General features: G+C 43.3%; 1 protein-coding gene across 1 annotated transcript in view; it reads right to left on the bottom strand.

The window, feature by feature from the left end:
* LOC126355825 (peroxidase-like) overlaps positions 1–14,359 on the bottom strand; it is a 245,725-nt gene that overhangs the window by 83,523 nt on the left and 147,843 nt on the right. The window contains exon 6 of the mRNA XM_050006275.1: positions 8,870–9,051. Within this exon, the coding sequence (XP_049862232.1) occupies positions 8,870–9,051 (182 nt within the window). The remainder of the gene's footprint in view (positions 1–8,869; positions 9,052–14,359) is intronic.

The following is a 14,359-nucleotide window of genomic DNA, read 5'->3' as shown; positions in this document are numbered from 1 at the left end:
GGTGATGCTGAGGGAATTAGATTAGGAAATGAGACACTTAAAGTAGTAAAGGAGTTTTGCTATTTGGGGAGCAAAATAACTGATCATGGTCGAAGTAGTGGATATAAAATCTAGACTGTCAATGGCAAGGAAAGCGTTTCTGAAGAAGAGAAATTTGTTAACATGGAGTATAGATTTAAGCGTCAGGAAGTCGTTTCTGAAAGTATTTGTATGGAGTGTAGCCATGTATGAAAGTGAAACGTGGACGATATATAGTTTAAACAGGAAGAGAATAGAAGCTTTCGAAATGTGGAGCTACAGAAGAATGCTGAAGATTAGATGGGTAGATCACATAACTAATGAGGAGGTATTGAATAGAATTGGAGAGAAGAGAAATTTGTGGCACAACTTGACTAGAAGAAGAGATTGGTTGGTACGGCATATTCTGCGGCATCAAGGGATCATCAATTTAGTATTGGAAGGCAGCGTGGAGGGTAAAAATCGTAGAGTGAGACCAAGAGATGAATACAGTAAACAGATTCAGAAGGATGAAGATTGCAGTAGGTACTGGGAGATGAAGAAGCTTGCACAGGATAGAGTAGCATGGAGAGGTGCATCAAACCAGTCTCAGGTCTGAAGACCACAACAATCAGTTCACACCCGTTTATGTGTTATTTTCATTTCTTTGGGAAGTGTGTGTGGTATCTCGCCTGCTCGCACTTTCTGTCACTTTCATGTGTGACGGTAACGTATTATTACCACAGACTCATATTCTATAACCAATGTATAGTTTGCACCTGCCAAGACTATAGAAAGAGAGGAAACATTTCAGTGACCGGACGGACAGTTCATAATGTTGTGAAACAAAAAAAAAATAAGTAGCACTAGAGAGTTCTGAAAACAGCTCCTCCTCTTTGCTGCTCAGTCCCGAGACCACTTACCCATGACGCCGCGGCTGTTCGCGTTGCTCAGTGTTACTCTTCCGGAGCTCTGATCGTTCACTGTTTCTATTTTGCTTTTTTGCGTAGTTCAGTACACCGTTTCCCCGTTTTTTTCTATTTTTTTGGGTTACTTGATCCGTGTTGAGCTTTTGAGGGTCTATCTACTGTGCCATCTTACCACTAAATGTGAGGGGGGTTGCGATGGGGAATTTCCCCACTTAGGAGCTCCTCTCTACTAGGTACAACAGGTGCCTACTGATTGCCTATCCACCAGTTCCTCCCAGTTCCAGATGGTGCTTATAGGGGCGCGTCCATCGTCGCTAGAGGGTTGATAACAAGCAGCCATAAGCACTCATCCGTTTTTCAGAAATCGAACAAATAAAACGGCAAGCACACTCACCCTCACTCTGTTCCTGCTCTTCGTTCAGATCATATCTCACGCAGAGCAAAGAAGATGGACCGTTAGTTCAACAGCCGTTAGCCTGGGGCGTCCGTCTTGGTCTGTTTTCCTGTACAGACTTCAGCGCATGTCTGGCAAGTGTTGTGTAGCCCAGGAAGTGAAGCAATCCTCAATGCATTAAGCCGTGTTTTACCTAATTTTAATTTCGCCAACCGTGACGCGATGTTATTAGTGATCGACTGCCGCCCTACCTGCCGCATCGTCAGATATTGCCGCTTACTAGTCATAACTCGCACCCAAGACAGGTAAATAACCCGTGTCGGGAGCGCACATCTTCATAAGAGTTCTCATCCTTGCCATGCCTCCCTTGCTCTTCCCAACCATCTATCAGTACTTCGGGCTTGGATATTAATCTTAAGTTGTGTTCCTCATATCAGTAGTAGGCTTGGGCCACAACCAATGATGGCTATGTTCACTACCTTACTTGCGATATGGACAGACCCTATTTTAAACTGTCTTTAAAAATTTTCGCTAACGATTCCCATGAAACACTAAGCTGCAGTAGCTGCTTTGTGCAGTTGTCAGTACTGTATGTTGTCACTGCTACGGTCGCAGGTTCGAATCCTGCCTCGGGCATGGATGTGTGTGATGTCCTTAGGTTAGTTAGGTTTAAGTAGTTCTAAGTTCTAGGGGTCTGATGACCACAGCAGTTGAGTCCCATAGTGCGCAGAGCCATCTGAACCATTTTTTTGTATATTGTCAGCGACACCCTCTCTGCACAAATTTCATTATTTATTGAACACTTCAACATTGTTGTTTTCCACATGCCTGCCTTCTTATTACGTTATTTTGTTGAAACTGCTGTACTGGTGTTCTCTTATTTTTTGCCTTGCTTTCATTCCAGCCATTATCAACAAAACGGCCATGTATGTAAGTAAGTGAATGGATCCTATTGTTAATTGCTAACAGTTTTAACGAACAACCACAGCAGTCAGCTTACCTGTCACATATGCAATAATAGCAGCATTTATTCATGCTGTGCCAGTTCAACGATATCGGCTCCTTCCCGCATGTGCATGCATACTGGAAGCTCAGAAGTCTTGAGATAGGTAGATGACAAGGGAAATACCTTCACTACCTTAAATAGTTTTCTTCAAAATGGGATTAGGAACAAGACAGGTGGCATTGGCCGGCCGCTGTGGCCGAGCGGTTCTAAGTGCTTTAGTCTGGAACCGCGCGACCGCTACGGTCGCAGGTTCGAATCCTGCCTCGGGCATGGATATGTGTGATGTCGTTAGGTTAGTTAGGTTTAAGTAGTACTAAGTTCTAGGGGACTGATGACCTCTGACGTTAAGTCCCGTGGTGCTCAGAGCCATTTGAACCATTGTTTGACTGTTTTTTTTTTTTTTTTTTTTGAGCCATAAATTTTCTGACTGGTTTGATGCGATCTTCCGCGAATTCCTCTCTTGTGACAACACCTTCATCCCAGAGTAGCACTTACAACTTACGTTCTCAGTTGTTTACTGAACGTATTCCCATCTCCGTCTTTCTCTACAGCTTTTGCTCTCTACAGCTCCCTCTAGTACCACAGAAGTCATTCCCTCATGTCTTAACCGATGTCCTATCATCCTGTTCCTTCTTCTTGTCAGTGTTTTCCACATATTCTCTCCGATCCTCTGCAGAACCTCCTCATTCCTTATCTTATCAGCCCACCTACTTTTCAACATTCGTCTGCAGCACTACATCTCAAATGCCTCGATTCCGTTATGTTCCCGTTTTCCCACAGTCCATATTTCACTACCATACAAAGCCGTGTTCCAAATACATTCTCAGAAATTTCTTCCTCAAATTAAGGCCTATGTTTGAAACTTGTAAACGGCTAAAATGGCTCTGAGCACTATGGGACTTAACATCTGAGGTCATCAGTCCCCTAGAACTTGGAACTATTTAAACCTAACTGACCTAAGGACATCACACACATCCATGCCCGAGGCAGGATTCGAACCTGCGACCGTAGCGGTGGCGCGGTTCCAGGCTGAAGCGAATAGAACCGCTCGGCCATTCCGGACGGCTACTAGTAAACTTCTCTTGGGTAGGAATTCCCTTTTTCCCTGTGATAGTCTGCTTTTAATGTCCTCCTTGCTCCATCCGCCATTGGTTATTTGACTGCCTAGGTAGTAGAATTCCTTTACTTCGTGACCGACAGTCGTGGTATTAAGTTTCTCGCTGTTCTCATTTCTGCTATTTCTCATTACTTTCATCTTTCTTCTATTTACTCTCAGTCCACATTCTGTACTCATTAAACTGTTCATTCCCTTCAGCATATCCTTTAATTCTTCTTCACTTTTACTCAGGATTGCAATGTCAGCTGTGAATCGTATCATAGACAGCCTTTCATCTTGAATTTTAATCCTACCCTTGAACCTTCCTTTTATTTCCATCATTGGTTGTTTGATATACAGATTGAACAGTAAGGGTGGAAGACAACATCCCTACCTTACACCTTTTTTAATCCGAGCGCTTCGTTCTTGGTCGTCCATTGTTATTATTCCCTCTTGGCACTTGCACATATATTATATTATCTGTCTCTCCCTATACCTTATCCCTATTTTTGTCAGAATTTCGAACATCTTGCACCATTTTACATTGTCTAACGCTGTATCCAGGTCGACAAATCCTATGAACGTGTAATTCTTCTTTAGTCTTCCTTCCATTATCAACCGCAACGCCAGAATTGCCTCTCTGGTGCTTTCACCTTTCCTAAAGCCAAACTGATCGTCAGCCTATCGAGTAGGAATTGCAGAAAAATAAACCAATTTATTTTTTCAGGCCTGTAAAAGAAATTTAATAATGGTATCTGGCAGAAGCTAATCAGAATGCTGAAGAAAGCACGTGCAAAATACAAAAAAACATGAGGAAGTTACCTGGGTTCCACAAAGACGAAGTGTCTGTAACTAGGAATATTCGTAAGGAACAAGAATAAAAACATTAGAACAGGCTCCAGACACGGACGTGTTTGCCCTTCTCTTACATTCAATAACTATATCTATGAAACTATATACTAAGTGCGCGAAACGACTGAGACGAGTATCAAAATTAATAGACGGAAGATGGATTTACTGCCCTATGCAGAAGATAATCGTAGTCCTCTGGTAGCGGAGACGAAAGAAGTGCTAGAGAAGGATCTCAGAATAATGTGAGTGATTTCCCGTAAACAGTATGGCATGAGAATTAACAACAGAAAGGCTGGTGTGATGGTATGAAGTGCTGAAGAAGGAAGTGAATCTCTAAGAATAAGAATTGGAAGAGAGCAGTTAGAAGTACTGCAGGAATCTACCTATTTTGGAGGCAGGATGACAAGGAATGGTAAAAGCCAGAAGAAGAATTGTGAACAGAGTGCAGCAGACTAAAATTTCATTTAATTTGAGAATGAATTTACTAGCAACAGCATCAGCCTGGAAATCCAGAAACGAGCTATGAAAGCATTTAAATGGGGTGTGATCCCATGAGATTGTGAAATTGAGACAACAGGAAACAAGAGAGAACACGGCTAGAAGCCTTGGATATTTGGTTCCAAGAGATCAGAAAGAGAGTAAGAACTACCAGTGAAGATGTGCTGATAAGAATACAAGTAGCCAGATCTCTATAAATGCACACCCAAGTAAGGGAAGAAAAACTCATACATTATTACAACACTAGCAGATTTAGGAATCTCCAGGGACGACCGAGGATGACACACGCAGCGGAGTGTGATTGCTGTAGGTTGTGTAACGTACGAGGAAATCATGTGGAAGGAAGGTAGAAGATTTAATTGGGTTACTGATGCAAAACAACATCAAGGTCGAAGACTAAAGAAGAAAAAGAACAAAAACTTCGATAAAACTTTTCAGTTACGAAGGCGCGTAGTTATGTTGTTTTAGAGTCACTAAGAGACGTATTTGCTACTGGGCCAGTACCGCAAGTTCTTTCATGTTGCTCGCTCAGTCAGTCTGTCCGCCTCCACAGCTGACTAGTCAGCACAGCTCACTCACATGCGGAGGACCCGAGTTCGATTGCCGATACTGCCAGGGGATTTTTTGCTGGTGAGAAAGGCACTGGGTGCGCTCAGCCTCGTGATGTCAGTTGAGGAGCTGCGTGGTAGAGCAGTGGCGGCACCAGGTCACAAAAACTGACAACTGCCGGGAGAGCGGTGTGCTGACCCCACGCTCCTTCCTAGAACATCAAACTGGCAGAAGATGACACCGCGGTCGCTGAGTACCGATGGGCTGGCCACGACCTGTGGAGGGATTTTGCATGTACGTAGAGTCAGTTTGGCAAGAACGTCACTGATCCCGTTTTCTGTGAACTCTTAGATAACTTAATTCTTGTTTCAAGAATCGTGAAAGAAGGTTGTATACATGGAAGAGGCCTGGAGACATTGGAAGGTTTCAGATAGATTATATAATGGTAAGACTGAGATTTAGGAACCAGGTTTTAAATTGTAAGAAATTTCCAGGGGCAGATGTGGACTCTGACCACACTATTGGTTATGAACTGTAGATTAAAACTGAAGAAATTGCAGAAAGGCGGGAATTTAAGGAGATGGGACCTGGACAAACAGAAAGAACCAGAGGTAGTAGAGAGTCTCAGAGAGAGCATTAGGGAACGACTGACAAGAATGCAGGAAAGAAATACAGTAGAAGAAGAATGGGTAGCTTTGAGAGATGAAATAGTGAAGGCAGCAGAGGATCAAGTAGGTAAAAAGCGATGGCTAGTAGATATCTTTGGGTTACAGAAGAAATATTGAATTTAATTTATGAAAGGAGAAAATATAAAAGTGCAGTAAATGAAACAGACAAAAAGTAATACAAACGCCTCATAAATGAGAACGTCAGGAAGTGCAAAATGGCTAAACAGGGATGGCTAAAGGACAAATGTAAGGATGTAGAGTCTTATCTCGCTAGGGGTAAGATAACTACTGCCCACAGGAAAATTAAAGAGACCTGCATGAAAATCAAGTGCTCAGATACAAACCAAGTTTCAAGCAAAGAAGGAAAAGCAGAAAGGTGAAAAGAGCATATAGAGGGTCTATACAAGGGCAATGTACCCGAGGACAATATTATGAAGATGGAAGAGACGTAGATGAAGATGAAATGGGAGATATGATACTGCTTGAAGAGTTTGAAAGAGCACTGAAAGACCTGAGTCGAAACAAGGCCCCCGGAGTAGACGACATTCCATTAGAACTACTGACAGCCTTGGGACAGCCAGTCTTGACAAAACTCTACCGTCTGGTGAGCAAGATGTATGAGACAGGCGAAATACCCTCAGACTTCAAGAAGAATATAATAATTCCAATCCCAAAGAAAGCAGGTGTTGAAAGATGTGAAAATTACCCATCTATCAGTTTAATAAGTCACAGCTGCAAAATACTAACTCGAATTCGTTTTAGACGAATGGAAAAACTGGTAGAAGCCGACCTCGGGGGAGATCAGTTTGGATTCCGTAGAAATGTTGGAACACGTGAGGCAGTACTAACCCAACGAATTATCTTACAAGAAAGATTAAGGAAAGGCAAACCTACGTTTCTAGCATTTGTAGACTTAGAGAAAGCTTTTGACAATGTTGCTTGGAATATTCTCTTTCAAATTCTGAAGGTGCCAGGGGTAAAATACAGGGAGCGAAAGGCTATTTACAATTTGTACAGAAAGCAGATAGCAGTCATAAGAGTCGAGTTTTGATATTTGGGCAGCAAAATAACTGATGATGATCGAAGTAGAGAGGATGTAAAATGTAGACTGCCAATGGCAAGGAAGGCGTTTCAGAAGAAGAAAAATTTTTTAACATCGAGTATAGATTTAAATGTCAGGAAGTCATTTCTGAAAGTATTTGTATGGAGTGTAGCCATGTATGGAAGTGAAACGTGGACGTTAAATAGTTTAGACATGAAGAGAATAGAAGCATTCGAAATGTAGTGCTACAGAAGAATGCTGAAGATTAGATGGGTAGGTCACATAACTAATGAGGAAGTATTGAATAGAATTGGGAAGAAGAGGAGCTTGTGGCACAACTTGACTAGATGAAGGGATGGGTTGGTAGGACATGTTCTGAGACATCGAGAGATCACCAATTTAGTATTGGAGGGAAACGTGGAGGGTAAAAATCGTAGTGGGAGACCAAGAGATGAATACACTAAGCAGATTCAGAAGGATGTAGGTTGCAGTAGGTACTGGGAGATAAAGAAACTTGCACAGGATAGAGTAGCATGGAGAGCTGCATCAAACCAATCTCAGGACTGAGGACGACAACAACAACATTATGCCGTGGTCAAATGGATTTCATATTGAAGACCAACGTTTCGTCTCCGTCTGCGAAGGACATTTTTCAAGGGGTATCGCAACTTCTTCGAGTGTCCAATTCACAGCTTGGCCCGTTGCAGACTGCAGCAAAATTGCGTCTTAGCTCGATGCCACGCAGTGTCGTGACGTCACGTGTTTTGAATAGCCCAGAAAGTTTCATTCATTGTGAAAATGTTCACTGTTTTAGTTAACAGCCAGTACCTACTGCATCCTCATGATAGCACTCAGATGACAGGTCCTGATAAGAAACGAGATACTGAGAGGACTGAAATATATGTGATGTGAGCGCCATGTAACTTACGATTCAGTAACTTTGAATTTAGACCACTTTGTCAAGTTTCTTTTGACGAACTGAACCGCTAAGTGGCTTGGTTATCTATCATTTCTGTTTGTAACGACCACTCTACAGCTCTTATCTTACAAACCGAACGAGGTGGCGCAGTGGTTAGCACACTGCACTCGCATTCGGGAGGAAGATGGTTCAAAGCCGTGTTCGGCCGTCCAGATTTAGATTTTTCGTTATTTCCCTTAATCGCTTCAGCAAATGCCGGAATGGTTCCTTTGAGAGGGCACGGCCGACTTCCTTCCCTAATCCGATGGGACCGATGACCTCGCTGTTTGGTCTCCTCCCCCCCCCCCAAATCAACAAACAACAAAAATTCATCTTCTAAGTCTCAGCACGCCATAGTAACATGAAAGGGGGCGATAGCAGCACGTGAATTCGAACGGGGCAATAACGTGACTATCCAGCTAACGGCTTTGTCGTGCCGAGACATTTCAGGTCGTACAGAGCATGGAAATGGAAATGAGCGTTTGGCGTCATTGGCCTTGGTGCATGTCTTATTACATTCGACGCCACATTGGGCGACCTGCGCGCCGGACGGGGATGAAATGAGGATGAAGACAACACATCACCCAGTCCCTGAGCGGAGAAAATCCCCAACCCAGCCGGGAATCGAACCCGGGCCCCTCATGACGACAGTCCGTCACTCTGACCATTCAGCTAAGGGGCCGGACCGTATAGGATATGATACTAACTGAGAGACCTGAGTACGGTTTTCCACACAACATGTAGAGTAGAAAAAAAAAGAAAAAATATTATCACATTTTTGACAGGGAGACCCCCTGCTGCAAGCTTTTGTATTGGGCGCCAGTTGGGCGACCTGGATACGCAGCGCTGAGGACAGCCGCCAGCGGTGTTGCGTACCGACCTGGTCGGAGGGCGCCAGCGTGCAGTCGGCGGCGGTCAGCGTCCTCACGAGGGTCATGCAGCGGCGGCCGAACTGTGAGTAGAAGGCGTCGTCCCGCGGGATCCGGATGGCGATGCACGTGTCGGGCGGCTCCTCCAGCAGCTGGCCCGTCTCCGAGCAGCAGCTGATGGGCCGGCCCTGCTCTGTGGACACCACACGACAGCAGCTAGCGGCCACTAGCAAAATAGAAACCTTCACGGAGTCGAAAACAGGGTCCTCGACAAACAAAAACCAACTGATACGTGTGCAACAACTTTTAGGAGTGCGACCTGCTCCACTTCAATCGCGCATGTCGCTGAACTGGCAAGTTCTCCGAAGTACATTGCCTGATTAAAAAAGTGAAGCATCCTTAAGACAAGGTTGAATACCAATGTAACTCCGTTGACGTACTCACCATCAGCGGGTCTGTAAATGATTAGAGTTGGAATTCTCTGTGACAGGAAGACCGGTCACTAGAGCTCTTTAATGTTTTTCGTGTTCTGTGCAGTTACTGGTCTTGGTAGGGCACAAAAGGAGCGTGATTAGCGTCAGAAGTTTAGTAATTATAACTGTGACAGTATTATCAGCACCTGAAAGAAGACGGCCGCGGCGGCCGAGCGGTTCTAGGCTCTTCCGTCCGGAACCGCGCTGTTACTACGGTCGCAGGTTCGAATCCTGCCTCGGGCATGGATGTGTGTGATGTCCTTAGGTTGGTTAGGTTTAAGTAGTTCTAAGTCTAGGGGACTGATGACCTCCAGTGTTAAGTCCCCTAGTGCTTCGAGGCATTTGAACCATTTCAACCTGGCAGAATGTCAAGGGGGCCTCATTGTAAGTCTTCATTTGCCCGGTTGGTCCAGTCGTACAAATATCCAGATTTTGGGGCATTCCATTGTGACAACGGCCCACTGCTGGATTGCATGGCAGTGTGAGGGCAGGTATGCTCGTCATCAAGGTTCCGGTCGACCACGTCTGACTACCACAAGGGAGGATCGTAAATACATCGTAACCCCTTCAAATCTGCGTCTGAGATCAGAGAACAATTAATGGACTCTCTCAGAGATTCTGCTTTCAGACTATCAGCAGCCAGACTCCCATGTGTAGGCTGCCGCTAACAACACGACAAAAAAAAAACTGTATTCGGAATGGTGTCGTGACCAGGGAGCATGAATTGCTGCATAATGACGTCGAATTGTGTTCAACAACGAATTGCGGTTCTTCACTATCCCGGATCTTGGTCGTCGTTACTAAATATGGTGGCCACATGGGGAGAGGTCCCATTCTTCTAATGTTTTGGAGAGACACGGCGGTGTTTACTCCTGGCGTCATGTTGTCGGGACACATTGGGTATGACTTTGGGTTATGGCTGGTAGTGACTGAGTGAATTCTGACAGCACAACAGTCCAACGGGCATCTTGAGTTCACAGATGTTACCCCTCATCCGACAGTATCGTGTTGTCACTTTTCAGTAGTCCGACGTTCGTCCACACACGTCGCTACGAACTGCCGGGATATTGTTACGTACTCTTGCAGCGAGCAAGATCCACAGACCTGTCCTTGATAGAACTTGGCAGGACCAGGTTGGATCAAAACTCCATCCCACTGGCAAATCCAGGATATCAAGTACCATGTTCAACAACTATGGGTCAGTTTACATTAGGAGAGATTACAACAGCTCTACGATACTACAGATAACCGAATCAGTGATGCATCTAGGCTAGAGGGAGTCCAACTTCTTACAGATAAGTAGGCACCTTTTGTCAAGTTCTTTGTAAATTTCACTCGTAATTTTTATCACTCAAATAACAACAAACACTCTCTCAACCCGTAAAGTTTCATTCCATTTCGTCCTCCCCTTCTGAGTGCTTAACTTTTTTTTTTTTTTTTTTTTTTTTGACAGATGGTGAACACTCAGGCGACAAAAGTCATAGGACAGGGATATGCACATAGACAGATGGCTGTAGTATCATATACACAAGGTATACAAGGGAAGTGCATTGGCGGAGCTGTCATTTGTGTTCATGTGATTCATGTGAAAAGGTTTCCGATATGATTATGGACGTACGACAGGAATTAACAGACTCTGAACGCGGAATGGAAGCTGGAGCTATACGCATGAGACATTCCATTTCGAAAATCGTTACGAAATTCAATATTCCGAGATCTACAGTCTCAAGAATGTACGAGAATATCAAGTTTCAGGCATTAACTCTCACCACGGACAATGCAGTCGCCGACAGCCTTCTCTTAAATAATTGAGAGCAGCGGCGTTTGCGTAAAGTTGTCACTGCTAACAGACAGGCAAAACTGCGTGATTAGCAGCAGAAAGCAATTTGGAACGTACGAAGAACGTATCAGTAAGGAGAGTGCAGCGAAATTTCGCGTTAATGGGCTATGGCAGCAGATTGAGACGCGAGTGCCTTTGCTGACGAACGACATCGCCTGCAGCGCCTCTCTTGGGCTTTTGGCCATGTCGGTTGGACCCTAGACGCCTGGAAAACCGTGGCTTGGCTAGATGAGTCCTTGTTTCAAATGGTAAGAGCTTGTGGTAGGATTAGAGTGTGGCGCAGACCCCACGAATCCATGGACCCAGGTTGTCAACAAGGCACTGTGCTATCTAGTGGCGTCTCCAAAATGGTGTGGGCTGTGCTTCACATTGAATGGACTGCATCGTCTGGTGCAAGTGAACCGATCATTAACTGGAAACGGCTATGTTCGGCTACCTAAAGACCATCTGTGACAATTCATGGACTTCATATTCGCGAACTACGATGGAATTTTTATAGCTGACAATGCTCCAGGCCAGAACATGGTGGACAATTCGAGCGAATTGGCCACATTGATTGCCCAACTTGTATCTCATAGAACATTTATGGAACATAATCGAGAGCTCAGATCGTGCACAACATCCTGGATCGGCAAAACTTTTGCAAATAATGGATGGCTATAGAGGCAACATGGTTCAATATTTCTAAAGGGGCTTCCAACGATTTGTTGAGCCCATGTACATACACACATACATACATACATTAATGCTTGTCCCATAGATCATGAATACAAAATTTCGCAATGATGTGGAACGTGTCACTTTAAAATTATTTTCCTTTACATAAAATAATTAATTTTTTTACAGTGCTAGTTCATATCTAAGAATTGATCTATTGAGTAGAAGGAGTTGTCATTCAGAAATTATTTAATTTGCTTTTAGACGTTGGTTGACTATCAGTCAGACTTTTAATACTATTTGGCAAATGACCACAAATTTTTGTCGCAGCATAATTTACCCATTTCTGTGCCAAAGTGAGATTTAATCCAGAATAGTGAAGATCATTCTTTCTTCTAGTGTTATAACTATGCACTTCACGGTTATTTTTGAATTGGGATGGGTGTTAATGACAAAATTCGTAAGTGCACATATGTATTACGAGGGTACTGTGACTCTAGCTCAAAATACGCAGCTGGTTCTAAATGATCAAGTACAGTTGAGCAGATCCCCAGTCTTAAGCTTCACTTGATGCTATCAACCACCACATACATACAAACGCTCACAGTGACACATACTGATACACAAAACTAAAACATAACTTACTTTTCTATTCCTTACCCCACAGACTAAATCGATATAACCTGTAATACTTTAATATTGTATATTTCAAACATGTACTATGTTCAATATCGCCCATTGCATAAAAATGATATTTACAAAGTAAAACACATTTGTTTCTCAATATAAGTTGCTACTGCTCAGTTATGACGTCATAACCACATATCCTGTAATAATGTAGGACTCTGTGTTCTAATTAGTGTGTATAATAATGTCTATTCCCTAGAGTTTAGTTTACAGTGTAAAAAAAAACATGTTTGTTGCAAAACATAAATGAAAATTACTCAGTTAAACAGTATCTGAGAAAAAATCCATTTAATCTGTAATACTGTGTGGTTTAAATTTTATCGAGCTTAACATTATCCCTTGTGTAAAGTGTAATTTCAACATTAAGAAATATCTTTGATGCACAACAAGTTATACAAGTCTTTGTATCTTCACCTATAATGTTTGATTACCTAATAACCAGTGTCTCTTCCAGACACTAGTCAGTTGTCTCCCTAGTAAGCCGACAACTAGTTCGAAATAAACAAAAAATCAGTAGAATAAAAACAGTTTATTAGTTACTTAGCCTTAAAGAATGCGCAAAACACTCATAATCTTTATTTCTTGTTTTTAATCATATATGTTAAAGATATTAACTGTTTTAATTGTCTTTTGTAAATTATAACTGAATTTTCTGGATATGGTCCGAACAGATGGTTCAATACAAATATAACTGTTCTAAAGTAATCTATTTACACTGATGCCGTTGGGACACTCCATCCCATCATTAATTAATTCCAAATGCTGCACTCAACCACAACTATCTTTTATTAATAAATGTAATCAAGATGGGATTTAATAAAATTCCATCAGTATATTGCTTAACATTTTAGTCGGTCGGTGTATGAGCTTGTCACACACTGATGACCAAATCATTTTGACGATCTTCTTAACAGCCTGTTGGTTCATCTTTGGGACGCAATACAGCAGCGATTCTGCCAGCTGTGGATTGTAGGTATATGAAACAACTATCAGCTGCATAATTGAATAACGACAGTCAAAATTTGTGCCGGACCACTCGCATAAAGCGGGAAATCCGGGTTTGAGTCTCAGTCCGGCACAACTTTTCACTGTCGTCATTCCGTTACGCAGCTGATGGTTGTTGTACTCGCAAACATTTCATGTATTTCATAACGGCTGTACTCAGCACAGTCACAGGCACTGCAATATCGTGTTTTGTAGGTGCCTGGAGGGTCACGTGTATGGCAGCAGATATCTACGCACAGGTCACGCTGCTCCCATAGGTTTTAGGCTAAGCTGGCGCCCAATGGCGTCCTAGATGTGTTGTATCGGCGAATCTGGTGGCCAAGACAGCCACGTGAGTTCGTTATAATTCTCCTCAAACCACTGTAGCATGATTCTGGCCTTTCGACGCGCACAGTTATCCTGCTGGAAGATGCCATCGCCTTTGGGAGAGACATCGACTGTGGAGGGATTCAGGTGGTCCGCGATAATGTTGGCGTAGTCCACAACTGTCATGGTGCCTTCGATCATCAGCACAGCCCCATGGAACGCCACATGAATGCCCCCGACAGCATACTACCGCCCCCATTGGTCTGAGCCAGTGGCGTGGAGCGCATATCGAGAAGCCGTTCGCCTCGATAACACCAAACGCTGAAAGAACAAACGGAGTTGCAAATTTCGACCGCCTAAGATTATTGACGTAATACCTTGTACTTCTTTTACCTAGTTGCCTTTCTTTCCCGCCGGGCCTTTCCATTTCCTCTCCCTCTCCCCCCTTCACCTCCCTAACTCCTACGCACACCCTTAAAATCTTCCTTTCATGTTTGTTTTTAAAAATTTCTCAAGTTTTAACTGTACTTGAG

The sequence above is a fragment of the Schistocerca gregaria genome, chromosome 1 (assembly GCF_023897955.1).
Source record: "Schistocerca gregaria isolate iqSchGreg1 chromosome 1, iqSchGreg1.2, whole genome shotgun sequence".
Taxonomy (NCBI): Eukaryota; Metazoa; Arthropoda; class Insecta; order Orthoptera; family Acrididae; genus Schistocerca; species Schistocerca gregaria.
The sequence above is the reverse complement of the archived record's forward strand: the minus strand, read 5'-3'. Positions and strand labels throughout refer to the sequence as shown.